Raw genomic sequence first — 14245 nt, 5'->3', positions numbered from 1 at the left:
CGCCGCAACCCCAGAGTCGGTCACGACTGGACCTAATGGTCAGGGGTCCCTTTACCTTTATACCTATTGCTTCTTCAGAGAAAGCATAGCTGAATTACTGTGCTTCATCCTGCCCCCCACCCCCAGCTTTCATGAATGCACCTGGGCAATAAAAACGTATAACTGAAGTACTTGAGGAATAAACCACATACACAAGACAGCTTCCTGTTTGGAGTGACGTAATTTATTCATATAATCCACAAATAATTAGGCAATACCTCAAATTTAATCTTGCTAGGCAAGCAACTTCACAAACTACCCGGAATACTAAACTTCAGAAGGTAAAAAGCTACCATGGGTATGAAGTGCCATGGTAAATACGATTTGATACAGGCTACATATGGTGTCAGAGGTGCTGGTCACAATCCGACAGGGAATGCTCCTCTGCAGGCCCCGCTCCCCGCCCAAACCAAATGTGCGCATGAGCACTATTGTATACATATGTACATTAGCTAACCGTTCCAACAGGGTTGACATGAGAATGTTCCGTACAGAAAGTGCATGTTTGCTTTTTTTTTTAAAAAAAAAGTCGCTTTGTCCAATGCTTAACCGCCAGTTACTTTGTTTTCTTCGATGCCTCTTTGTTAATTTATTTCTCTTGGCCTAAAATTCAATACTTCAAAAATGAAGAAAATATAGATTTGTGTGTGTGTGTGTTTTTGGTCCCCCCTAAAGCAATCAAGCACACACATGATCAATTTGTGTCACATTCTGTCACCTAGAAATGCATGTTATTAGCTCTGCGTTTTCAAAGCAGTGCTATTTCAATTTGGCCATGATAACAGGAGTAGGCTGAACTGTAGGCTAATGCAAACTTGTGAGAAAACAAACCCTCCTTGGATACTCATGTAATAACTGGTGTATTTATTTATTTTTTGGTCTTTGCTATCACAATGTGGTCAGTGTTCTCAAACTTGCTCAACACACAGTTTCCCAGAATTCATCCCATGTCCTGCGTATGCCAACTGTATCTCCACATTTTAATCATAAACTTTATTTTTAAAAAACTGCATGAAATATGCATGGTTGCTTGGAGAGAGAGAGAGAAAAAGTCTTCGCCTTCAATGTACTATGTTGGCATGAGGTGCAAGTCACATATACTGCCTTCTAAATATGGTACAAAAACAGGACACAATTCAGCTGAGGTTAAGTGCTTTTCAGCCTCACTGATTTCACTGGGAATGGGACCTTTAAAAGTACTCCCCTTTAGCTGCATCATAATGTGTTTTTTAATTAAAAAAACAAAAAAAAAACGTTCTTAGCTATCGTAGAACAAAAGCAGTCCACAAATACAAATTTTCAACTCAAATATTCCACATATACAAAACACCCCCAACAGCTAGAGAAATGCCGTTCTTTAATTAAATGCTGAATTATGGGGTGGCACAAGGAGAGTGGTGGGGAAAGTCTAAAAAAACCAGGGGGGGGAACCAAACTTCTTCATACAGGACATCAATTCATAATGTCTTAACACTGCAAAATGCCGCAATATGAGCTCTCATAACTTTATTACAAAACCACCCCCCTCAGAAGAAGCAGTATGAGGAGCTGGCTGGAAAAAGAGAGAGCGCGCGCGAGAGATGAATACTGCACCAAGAAGCATGCATACCATCGCTATGGTCATTCAATACATTAGCGATTTATCTCTAGGATGGTGGCATAACACAAGAATGAGGCAGTGTTTTCAAAAAAGCAAACCAAGTTTCACGGCTACAGGTTGATCAGGCTTTCTGAGGCAGCAAAGTGAGGGCAGAGGGCCATATTCGGATTCTGGAGCTGTTTGAGAATGCGCTTGTGGAACTTCTCTCGCACGCGGTTGAACTCCATGATGTCCAGGGGGTCCTCCTCAATCCAGAATTTATGGAATTCGTGCATCAGATAGCCTGAGAGAGCGAAGGATACCCGAGTCAAATGGTTAGAAAGCAGAACAAACCCAGCCTCCCTTTTCCTAGCTTCTCCTACCACAGTCCTCACTCCTCTCCTCTTGGTTTCACAGTCCCATTCATCTCACAAGGTCCCCATTCATTTTCTGCCCACTGCATCAGTTGATACTATCTGCCTTTGAAGCCTTCTTCAGTCCCAATTTCTAGGCCAGCCTATGGTTGGTCCTCTCCTGTCTTCCTTAACTTTTGGCACCTGCTTCCTTATTTATTTCATAAAAATTTATAAGCCGCTCGAGCGCAGTTTACGAAGTGTGAGCGGTTTACAAAAAAGCTGAAAACTATAAAAATTATTGCTAATAAAAATTAACAATAATTTAAGACATTTAGAAACTTCAATAACATTGCTCGGCGAGGGGCACGCAAAGCACAATTCAGCTCCAACATCCCTTACAGCTTGGCTAAAATACCTCCAGCGAAAGAAGAGCATATCTCCTCTCAAGGCTGGTCTCTTCTACCTTCCACCAGATCCCAATGTTTAGTCAAAATATGCTTCCTTGCGATTTTCAAAATAAATTCCCAAGTATAGAGCTTGCAATCAAAAGCTGTCCTCAAACAGTGCCCTCTCAAATAGCACAAGAGACGCTTAAAAGAAAACCCAATTGGCAAAATCCACAGCAGTATCCTAAACTGCTTTTCTTGCAATCCCCACCGTGCTTTTTGAAGATGTGGAGTTTAAAATGCAGTGCGGAAGAGCATCTTTTCAAAAAGTGGGACAAAACCTGGGGGTGCAGCCTCTTATTTTACTTCTACATTGGCTACCATTCTCCATATAACTAAAATGTCCGAAGGATGAATTGGGGGGGAGGGAAATACAATTAACCTGCCAATACATTTTCCAGTGGCTCCGGAACATGATATTCCAAACTGCAAACAAATATCCAGGTATAGGCAAGAAGGAAACTGATGTTTCCGGAAATTGGTGAATGTATTTCTGACTCTCGTAAAGCTTGTGCGTATTCCATTTTGGAGTTGTGCACCAGCCTTGCATATCAATTAGTTTCAGATAAATAGAGAAGAGCAGTCTACATCGCCTGGAGTGTCAGAAATGCTGCTTCTGTACAGAGGAGGGTGGCTGAGTTCCACACGATCAGGCACAATAAAAGCCAAGGGGAAACGGGCAAGTGCAAAGACAGCCTGAATTTGACCTAATAATTGCAAGGCCAAATGAGTCCAGCTATCATTGCCACACAAACAAGAGCTCGCTGCAATTCTGACACGTTGCCTGGGGAAGTCTTTTTTTTAAAAAAAGTATAATATGTGGCTTATCTCCTCAGCTGAACTCAGCGAGTGGAAACTGAGGAACAAGTACACAGCAGTGTTCAAGTAATGTAGGAACACTGTGAATAAATTAATGGATTTGCTTTGTTTGCCTTTAAATGTAACCTGAATAGAATCCCCCCCCCCCGCACCCCAAGCCATGCATTATCCATTCCTGCTTTAAATTAGTGACATACTAAGGTAAAAAAAAGGTAAAGGACCCCTGGATGGTTAAGTCCAGTCAAAGGTGACTAAGGGGTTGCGGCGCTCATCTTGCTTTCAGGCCGAGGGAGCCGGCGTTTGTCCGCAGACAGCTTTCCAGGTCATGTGGCCAGCATGACTAAGCCGCTTCTGGTGCAACGGAACATTGTGACGGAAGCCAGAGTGCACAGAAATTCCTTTTACTTTCCTGCCACAGTGGTACCTATTTATCTACTTGCACTGGTGTGCTTCTGAACTGCTAGGCTGCCAGGAGATGGGACAGAGCCACGGGAGCTCAACCTGTCGCAGGAATTCGAACCTCCGACCTTCTGATCGGCAAGCCCAAGAGGCTCAGTTTAGACCACAGAGCCACCTGTGTTTGGTTGGCAAAGTGGGTATTTTATTGCTTGTTTTTAAAAAACCATTCCCCACTTTCCCTCTTGACTAAGAAGTTGCGGAAAGCAGCTTACAGATATAAAATAAAAAATAAACACAAAAATCCAACCGTTGCAAAACGAATTACGCAATTGGAAAGAGCAGCATATCACACAACAGGCATCACTAATAACCAGTATACATTAAGCAGCAACAGAACTGCTGTATTGAGCAATGGCCTCAATAAGACTATTTCCTGGCTTAAAGTTCCTGCTCATTCACGACCTCAAGAGATTGCCTGGGGTATCTTTTAACCCTAACAATGAACTTGCCTTCTGAAGAATTTAGAGAATGACTGGGAGGATATGTCACACATATGGCTATGAAGTGCTTTGTAGTGCTAGGATATAATTTTTGAGAACACCCTAAAAAATAATGTTGGATCCCTCTGTGCTGCTTGCCCCTTCTGAGCCCAGGTGCTCTGCAACTAATAAGGGTCATGTCACTGCAAGAAGGAGCAGGGAACAGAATAGGGGAACACACGGTGTATGAAGACTCAAATCAAACAGCATTTATTGGCTGTGCAAATAGAGCAGCACCACCTCGTGGGTGAGATGTGTCACTGGCCAGTCAAAACTCAAGTGTTCCAATGCCACAAACGAGTTTTGAATTCTCTAAGGTTCAGAAAGGATTCGTTCCGATAAGAAACAAACAGAAAACTTGTCTGTAGGTGTGCATACACACCATTTCTTCACTATTGGTGCTGATCTCCTTGTTAGAGGAAGCTGTGATGAACGGAAATTGCTTCATCGCCCCAGTTGAAATGGCACTCAGCAATCTGGGAGGGGGGAATTGGAGGAGAGGGGGCTTCTAAGGTTCAATAGTGCCGAAAGAGCATCTCTCTCTCTACTTCTGGTGGGGACACCTGGGGGGCAGGGCAAAGTCTGGTGCTCCTTTCACCGCTGCTGTTGCCAAAACACAAGCTGCAAGTTCTCACTTGGCTCAGCACGAGAATCACAGTGAAGGAAGGGCGTATGGGATGGAGCAGCTGAGATGGCTGTAGTAGGCAATGCGTTTTTTTCTATAAAAAACTGTTTAGGAGGACTCTCATTTTCCTACTCATATTGAGTAGGAATATTAAGATTCACAAAATGTTTAAGGGGTATTGCGTACCCCTGCGTCCCCCCCAGAAAAAAAGCACCGGTTGTAGGGGTGCAACTTTTTTCTTTTTCATGCAGCATCATTTATTTATTTATTTGCTTTTATACACATACTGTAGCACCTGGGAAATTTAGGTCTGCTGTAATTAAAGTGGATTAAAGCACTCCGCTGCCCCAACACAACAAATCCACTTTAATAAAGAAGTAACATTTCTGCAGTTGGGAGGAAAATGTATTGAAAAGTAGGGAATGAACAAGATGTATAAACACAGGACAGGGAGAACACAATGAATGCTCGTTTTCATATAACTGCCCCACAAATAATTCAGAGCAAATGCTCAATGAAGACTGGATATAATCTAACCTCCATGTAAGCTATGTGCAAGCAAATCAAGACGAATGCTCAATTAATAGGTCCTCTGAAGGACACTACATTTTATAAACATTAATTAGACAATGCAGACATTATTTTGGATTCATTAATTTCCCCCCTCTATCTTAAATATGCCTTCATGCCTTTATATTGTAGTGTTCTTGAAAAATAACAAATGTGTTCATTAAACTTTGAAATAAATAAGAAAGAGTTTTCTATGGCGCCTTTGGATGTTTCCATCCTGATTCTTTAATAAATAATTTTTAATCTGGGGCTGCATTTTAAGTTGAACACAGGCTCCTTTAATCTCTACCGGGGAGGGTTCTGCAAAATCCATGTTGCTCTTCAGGGACTGGGGCCCCCAGACAGTTCTCTCTCTGTCTCAAAGTCACATAGAGATTCATAGTGGAAGAGAGTCCTTGGGATTGGGGATTATGCCGGCATTCAAGTAGGGAAAATATACTGTAATTGTTAAAAGTGAATTTCTGTTTACTTATTATTTGCTGATATTTTGAGAGTTAGTTTTATTGTCCATTATATTCTTATGGATTATTGAATATTACTTAATTTGATATAAGCCATTTATTTTAATGTTATGTTTTTATTGTGACTTTTTTTGTATTGGACCAGATTGTTATAAGGTGTACAATCTTTGTTGTATATTTTGTTTTTTCCTTCAGCTTACAAAACGCCTTGTGTACAGTAATAATAATAATAATAGGAAGAAGAAGAAGAAGTTAAATTTGCATACCACCCTTTATCCACAGATCTCAAGCATGGTAATATAGAAAGGCGGTATACAAACGAGAAAAATGAAATGAAATAACTTCAAAAGGAAAACAAATCAATAAGACATGATAAATGACAGTATCAGGAAGGAAGAGAAACAGATTATGACACGGTACAGTAATTTTGTTGAAAGGAATTTTGTTTCCAATTACTTTGTGGTTGTTAGGACACAGTCAAAGCTTGCAACGGAAACATGGAAAAAGTTTCTTTGGTTTGAGATTACCAGTTGTCCCACAAAATGGATCATTCCCCAGACAAATGTCAAACTTATTGTAAGGACATAATCTAACCAAAGGAATGCCAGCGATGCTTTGTATAATTGATCACATGAAGCAATTAAGGAAGGACGCTACCAACACAACAAACACAATTATTCTCTCTCTCTCTCTTACACACACACTTACAGAACGTCTGTTGGAAATGGGATAACGTTGGAGCCTCTGGAGCAACATTGTAGAAGTGTGTTTTCAGAGCACCGCTCACAAGCAGGTTGTACGCAAGGTCTGTGATATTAATGCCAACAATAGCAAAAGAGTAGCTGCAAGAAACAGGGGGCGAAGATTAAAAGATTTGGCGGTAACCAGTCACATCCAGGAAAATGGCGGCACGGAAATACCAACTACAGGCGGTCCAGACTGACAGTCCCCAACACACGAAGTTGCCTTACACAGAGTCACCTAGTTCAGTAATATCTACACTAGTGGTGAGGAATCTCTGGCCAGAAGGCTGATGGATTGATTGATGGACTGATGTACCACCCTTTGGGGGGAGGGTCACAGGGCAGTTTACAGCATAAACACACAAAAATACGCAACATAATTAACAAAACAACCCCTCCCCAATGATCCCAATTTGGACTGCGAGGCTGCTCCTCACAAACCACACCCACCTGCCCTATGCCTGATGCTATAGGCTGACCAGCAGTTACAGTCACCTGACACTGTTATGGATGGCCCTGCTCACCTATCAGACGTGACCCGTGGAGGGTGGTGGACTGAGGAATCTGGCCTACCAGCCAGATCTAGTTCCCCCACCCATAGAGCCTGCAGTGGTTTCAGGAATAGGTTCTTCTCAGCCCTGAGGATGCTGTGGGTTTGACCAGGGACCTTCTGCCCACAAAGCTCTATGGCCCTTTGAACTTTCCAGATGTTTGGGCTCAATAAAGTCTTCTTGAGGAGAGACGGAGCAAAGTGATTCACCACCAGTGCTGCTGCTGGTGCTGTTTTGGGGATTCTCCTAACGCCCTCTGCCAAACCTCTCCCAAATTTCAGGGGGGGGGGGGGCTTGAAGGAGGAGAGGAGGGGGAAGTCCTGCTGCACAGGTGGAAGCTCTTCTGCAGTTTCCCTTGACAGGGTTCGTTAGGTGAATCCCACCCATTAAGCTTAACCAAGAGTTGCTTGACTGTAATACCCCCAATCCCTTATTCCTCCACTTCAATGATAAGCATGGGGTGAGGAATGCGTGGCCCTCTAGATGTTGCTCATCGCCAGGGACGATGGGAGATGCTTTACAGCAACATCTGGAGGGCCACAGGTTGTCCCTCCCCGTAGTTAAGAATAACTGATGCCAGCGAGCATGAAGGTTGGGCATACGGAAAGTGGGGGGGGGGGGTCAAATAAGAACTTCAGAACAGCCTGCTGGAACAGGCCAATGGTCCATCAACTCCAGCATCTCACCAGGGCCAACCAGATGCCTCTGGGAAGCACATGAATGAAATGAAAGTAAGTAAAACAAAAAAAATCAACATGGTAACGACAGCATAATCATGATCTTTCTACCTTGGAATTACATACTTACCCAATGGCCTTATCAAACTTTTTCTTCTCCCATTCAGCCTTGCTGAATTTGCTGAAAAATAAAAAGCGGAAGTTGCTGTTCAAATCGGAAACGGTTTTCTCTCTCTGCATGGTGATCGTGAAAAGGTCTATCGACTTGGTATCATTTTATTCTTGGTGTTGCGGGTTTTTGTATTCTTTTAAGCTCCAGAATTTGTAAACTTCTGTAACCAACCTAACCTGCTTGCCTTGTGCCCCAATCACATGCTCATCAGTGCAGTCTAAAAAGAGGTCTATGCCTTGGATATTCTCTGTCAAAGACAGCTTATGTATACTCTGTGAAGCTTTTAGAAGGATAAAATAGAAGGATGGGCCAATTCTGAGATGCTGAAGGATGGGGAAGAATCAGGGGAAATCTCTGTATTCCTTTTAGCCCTGAGCAAGGCTGACTGCAGTCTTTGAAATTCAGTAAGCCTGATGTGACCCAAGTCATTTGAAACTAGCCCAGGTAATCAGCCAACACTGCTACTTTAGTGAAAAGTGATTGGGTTGGTGGTGGCCACGAATCAAGAGGCCACCTACCATGCTTCACTGCTAAGGTGTTTCTAATGTTAGGGATGTATGTGAGCTGGCCCTCAGTAGGCTCAGTTTAAACCATTCAACACACCTGTGATATGCAGAAGCATCGCTGCATTCCTGAACTGCCCTCAAAGGTCCATTCCTCTTCCGAGAGGGCAGTCAGTGATCAAAGGGGGCGGGCATTATATCTTTCAAGTTACATAACAAAGTTTTCTCTCACGTTCTTAAGTTACGGTACCTTATTATACTATTGCACATTTCAACTCTCATAATGTTTTCAGTGATATTTAAAGCTGCTATATAAAAAATATGTAACTGTGCAGTATAGGGTAATGGATAAAGTACAGTGAGAATAATTGGAAGACATTTTTAATTTTCTTCTCTTTAAGTTTTTTAAATTTCTTTCAGTACCAGGAGTATAAATGATGATAGTTATATTAATCTTGTTGTTTCTTATAGTGTGGTTGTTTGCTTGATTCTTCTATTATTTGTGTTTGATTGTATGTTTATTTGTTTGTTCGTCTGTTTTTTCACAAATGTGTATTTTAAATTAATAAAGATATATAAAAAAATAAAATAAAAATAAAGCTGCTATTATTATTATATTTAAATAGCTGGTGAAGGTTTTGAAAATCCACATAACAAGACTCAGAGGATGTTTAAGTCCTAGGATGATGGTTGCACACCCAACCCAAGTGCGTTGTCTGAATGTTACCCAATGCCTTTCTGCACAATGAGAAAGTGTGTGTCTAGCTGGCTTTTTATTCTGCTGTAGTAGTTTATTTTTTAAGGTGTGGAAGGAAAAACTTGATAAGTTATAAAGCAAGGTGACCTGATGTATTTCAGATGCTTCTAGTTGATCCAAGACATGTTGGAAATTTCAGCCTCTCAGACTTCCAAATTCAGGGTGGTACATTAAGCTGGTTTCCCCACTCCAACATTTGGAAAAATGATCAAAAATTGTTATATTTATGTGTTTGGGGAGAGCAATGGTCTACAGAGGCTTCTTCTAAATTTTGTTGCCGGCTTTAACAGAGATTTTGTTAGCCTCATTTCCCCCCCTTTTAACTTAAAACCAGGATGAAAGCAAACACACATTTTTAAACATACATGTTGGCTTCCACAAACTTGAGTACATCACACAAGAGATACCATACAGGAAAAGTCAATAGGGTTCAGCACACCACACGGTTGCAAAAGCGTGTATTTAATATCCAAAATGATGGTTGAAATAACACACATTGTGTAAATATAAAATGTAATTGTATTTGGTATTTCCCACAAGACCTTCAGATGCTTAAGCTTAAGATGGGGCTAACTCATTTCATCCTCACAATTTTGTGGGGTTGGGGAGAATCTCCACACTCCCTCTCAGTTTGTGTCTGAATGGGGCAGAAACATGGCTGCCCCTGCCACATCTATCTGGGTACCTGTTGGTTTCTGCTTAGTGGTTTTTCAAATTGCTTATATTATTTTCATTGTATTTCAACTGTATTCTAAGCATGGATTTGCCACTGAATCTAGTGGGCCCTCTGCATACTCAGACCTTATGAAGCTATTTCTAGAAGGTTTGTTTTAATCCCTTCTACTAACTTACAAATATGTTTCTGCATCCCTGGGGAGTCTGCTGAGTAACCAGAAACTAATACAGTGGTACCTTGGGTTACATACACTTAAGGTTACAGACTCCGCTAACCCGGAAGTAGTACCTCAGGGTAAGAACTTTACCTCAGGATGAGAACAGAAATCACGCGCCGGCGGTGTGGCGGCAGCAGGAGGCCCCATTAGCTAAAGTGGTACCTCAGATTAAGAACGTTTTCAGGTTAAGAATGGACCTCCGGAACAAATAAAGTTCATAACCAGAGGTACCACTGTACCAGTTTCACTTGTCCACCCAGTGAGCTTTATGGCAGAGCAGGATTTGAACCCAAGCCCAATACTCTATGAGCAACAATGGACTGATTCCGTCTCCTGCTCTTCATCAAGAGCGTGATCAGTTCCTCAAAAGGCACTACACATGCTACTTCTGAATACAGGTCTTCTCCTAGAAAGTCTAAGGTCAGGCATAATATTTTAATTAAATACCTGCGTAGATATGAGTGTATATATTATATACCTAGCACACTTGCAAAGGATAGATGGGGCATTACCATCATTTTGGCTAATACACGGCCTTGGAGTTTTCCTCTTTCTTTGGTGCTTTTGCTATTACAGCTGCTATAGCAGGGGCTGTGTATATTTTTTTCAGACACACTAGAAAGCACCAAACAGTACAAAACACACCTGACAGCAATAATTAAAGCCCCACCCCACCCCAAAGCACGAATCCCACTTCACAGATGAATAAAATATCGACACATTATATTTTTCATTACCGCCACCAACATCTCAACAGCAACAAAAAGGCACTCTAGAAGATACATGTCTCTAAAATTATTTCTGAGTCTGGTAGATGCATTTTTATTGGAAAACTGCATGCACAGACATGCACACAAAGAACGACAGGGGGATTTGCCGCACCACAACTTTGCCACACAGAAAATGGAATATGGTTTTATCTAACAGTGCAGAAACGCAGTAATACACACAGTCCTGAATTCTAAATCTATTTTGTCATCAAAGCCTACGCCTTTGGCCACCATTTCCTTTCCCCTCTGTGCTGAATTTATATATTTTGTTTAGTCCAGGTTTGGACTTCTGTGTGATTTTTTAGGCTTGCCTTTCTACTTTGGCCTATTTAAAGAACTAAGAAGTGAAAAAGAGAATTGCATTCTTCAAGGAAAAACATATACAACCCTCACCTCTCTCTCTCTCTCTCTCTCTCTCTCTCTCCTCCTCCCCCAGATTATATAAAACTAATGATCCTTTGAGTGTTTAAACTAGACTGGAAGAAATGGCACTTAAAAAAGAAAGAAAAAAAGAGCACATTGCAAACACCAATAGCTTGTGGTGTATTTGTTGTTGCTTGGCATTGCTAGGTGAAAATTCTAAAAATAAAGATGCTTCTGTACTGACTCAGCTTCATAGAATGTAGTGTTGTCTTAAGCATCTGTTAATAGAGGTAATCCATTAATCTTCCACACAGCGACAGACAGTATGGCATAATGGTCAGAGCACTGTACTTTGGGCACCTGGATTGAACCCCTCTGCACCGTCATTCATGTTACCGAGTAACCCCTTTGGGGGGAAAAATACCCTAAGTGTCATAAATTCTCCTGCTGCTATCAGACATGTCTAGAAGCTGTGGTGTAGAAATTATCACTGCACCATAAAATATCACATCTGGAACTGCCCTCAGCCACTGTCTGTTTGAAGGCATAAGCCCTTCAGGAGGCTGTCGACATTCTCTCCAGCTCTCCAGAATATTCTAACTGGTTCTATGCCATCTGCCTATTCTTGTGACCTTGGTACGAACATAGTGCTGCTCAAACGTTTCGGTGGTACTCTTGGAACAAAGACAACGTGCGCTTCTTCTGGCTGGGTGTGCGGCTGATTGAAACAATTATGAAATTGCACGTGAGGGATTCACGTATAATTACTGTGGCCTTGGATTCCCTATTCCACAGAAAATGACAGAGGTGATATCTGGCGTTAGTATATATATAACAATTTTCTGTGCTTTCCCCTGGTGCTTGCTGTTGGTTTTTAAGCAACTTTTTTTCTCTTTCAAATTTAAGATAGCAACATTTGGTTTTGTTGCTTTAAGACAGACTACTCAATTGCATTGAAAACAGTAACATAAAAAGAGCCTTGCAGGATCAGGCCAGACTGATCTAGTTCAGTTCTGTATTTCCAAAAGCGACCAACTAGATGCTTTTGGGAAGCTCAGAAGAAAGGCATAGTAGTGATATATACAGAGAGCCCCTCCATAAATCCTTTTTACTGTGCATTCCTGATTATTTATGCTCATGCTAGCTATACACAACTCCACTTTCAATATTGTTTGACCTGCAAAGATTACAGGGTGGGCATCCTGCTCTGTTTCCAATCAGTGCATAAAACCTTTTATGTCATAGTATTTCCAGGGTTGTTGTTGTTGTTGTTTTGTCCTGCTTCTGTTGTGCTATAGTGCGCAGGACAGCAATAATGCTGTAATGTTTGGAAAGCACTGCAGAACAACTAATAAAGAAGAACAGTGTGTGGATGACTCAGTATAGATACACCACTAAGGTGTTACTATTGCATCAGTGACATGCTACAGAATGCACACATCTCAGCCTGCTGCATGGCCCTTATAGTCCTTTCTCGCTATTGTTCACCAGCAACTGGAAAAGAAAGGCCAACCTGAAGGTTCTGTTGGGCCACTGTGACTACTAGTAGCTCTTGCTAACTTTATCCTCCATGATGTTACCTTACCCTATTTTGAAACCATCTAAGCACGTGGCCATTGCAGCACTTTGCAACAGTGACATCCAGAGATTCAATTATGCTTTGATCATGTGTTCTCCCTTTTTCATAGTAAGGTCAGCCGGTCGGAAAGGTACTTTGAAGTGTCCCATGTGTGGAAAATATATCATGGTCCTATAAGAAGGAGGGCAACCTATTGGTTGCTGGTTGAGCTGGAGGTGGTCCAGGAGGTCAACTGGTTCAACCCTCTGCCTGATGCAGGAATTCCACAGATACATCCTTAAGAGGTGGCTGTCCTTGCCTCTGCTTCAAGACCCCCAGGAAGGAAAAGCCCACCACCCTTCTGCCTCATTGGTCCAGTTGTCATATTGCTCTTAACGTCCAAAGGTTTCACCCAGTGCTCAGATGAGATCTACTTTCCTGTAACTTAATCCTGATACATCTAGTCCAGGCATAGGCAAACTCTGGCCCTCCAGATGTTTGGGACTACAGTTCCCATCATCCCCAGCTAACAGGACCAGTGGTCAGGGATGATGGGAATTGTAGTCCCAAACATCTGGAGGGCTGGAGTTTGCCTATGCCTGACCTAGTCTTCGGGTGGAAAGCAGAGAGAAAGTCTTTGCCCTTTCTCACTTTGCCTTGTCTTCCCACTAAGGCTCTGCATAGACATTATTATATTCTGGAATCAATGGGGCCTTTTTTCTACATCAGCATGCTCTGGCTAGGGCTGATGGAAGTCTGAAACATCTGGAGGGCACCAGGCTGGCAAAGGCTGTCCTAGAATATATATTTTTCTGCTTTAAGTTTTGAAAGGATTATAAAAGGCAAAAGGGGAAAAAAAATACCTGAGCTCCTCTTTAGTGACTTCCCTTCATTGTGAAAGATGGGGGCGAAAGGGAAAGGAAAAATAAATAGCTTAAAAATCAATATAAACTTGGATTAAATTTTATGTATTTAACAGTAAAATCAGACTGTAGAACACATGGAAATGAGGCATTTTATCTCTCTAATCTTAAGTAACAGTTCGAGAAACACAGACAATCTTTTATGTTAACAGTAAAAGAGATGCTGAATTATTACAAATAGGATTTATTCATTCGAGGTGGCTGCTATTTCCAGCTTCAAAATGTTACCTGTATCTTGGTTGAAGGGAGTCAGAGAGGATTTGCTGAGCTGCAGCAGCATCACATTCAGCAAAATATCTGGAGGAGAAAAACACATTTCGGAGTTTTACAACATCGCTCCAAACATCTGTGGGTACATTTCCTCAAACTATACGCAGATACCTGGTTTGTACATTTAAAATGTACCGTATGAACCAGGTTTGGCAAACGTGTTTTTTGGGGGGGTGAGCTTTTCAACTGACTCTTAACTTCTATATTTTAAGTCATCATATTTTACACCTTA

General features: G+C 41.7%; 1 protein-coding gene across 7 annotated transcripts in view; it reads right to left on the bottom strand.

Annotated features, from left to right (window-relative positions):
* Nucleotides 1-565: 565 nt before the first annotated feature.
* The window catches only part of ELMOD1 (ELMO domain containing 1), a 46283-nt gene continuing 32603 nt past the window's right edge, over nucleotides 566-14245 (bottom strand). For 6 of the 7 annotated variants that reach the window (XM_028726201.2, XM_028726202.2, XM_077927043.1 and 3 more), the window contains 5 exons: nucleotides 13972-14040; nucleotides 13684-13707; nucleotides 7935-7985; nucleotides 6542-6675; nucleotides 566-1922 (listed from right to left, as the gene is read on the bottom strand). In XM_028726201.2, the coding sequence (XP_028582034.1) occupies nucleotides 1750-1922; nucleotides 6542-6675; nucleotides 7935-7985; nucleotides 13684-13707; nucleotides 13972-14040 (451 nt within the window). In that variant the 3' untranslated portion in view covers nucleotides 566-1749. The remainder of the gene's footprint in view (nucleotides 1923-6541; nucleotides 6676-7934; nucleotides 7986-13683; nucleotides 13708-13971; nucleotides 14041-14245) is intronic. The other variant, XM_028726208.2, reaches the window with a different exon arrangement.

Source organism: Podarcis muralis, chromosome 4 (genome assembly GCF_964188315.1).
Source record: "Podarcis muralis chromosome 4, rPodMur119.hap1.1, whole genome shotgun sequence".
Taxonomy (NCBI): domain Eukaryota; kingdom Metazoa; phylum Chordata; class Lepidosauria; order Squamata; family Lacertidae; genus Podarcis; species Podarcis muralis.
This window is presented reverse-complemented; position numbering and strand designations above follow the sequence as displayed.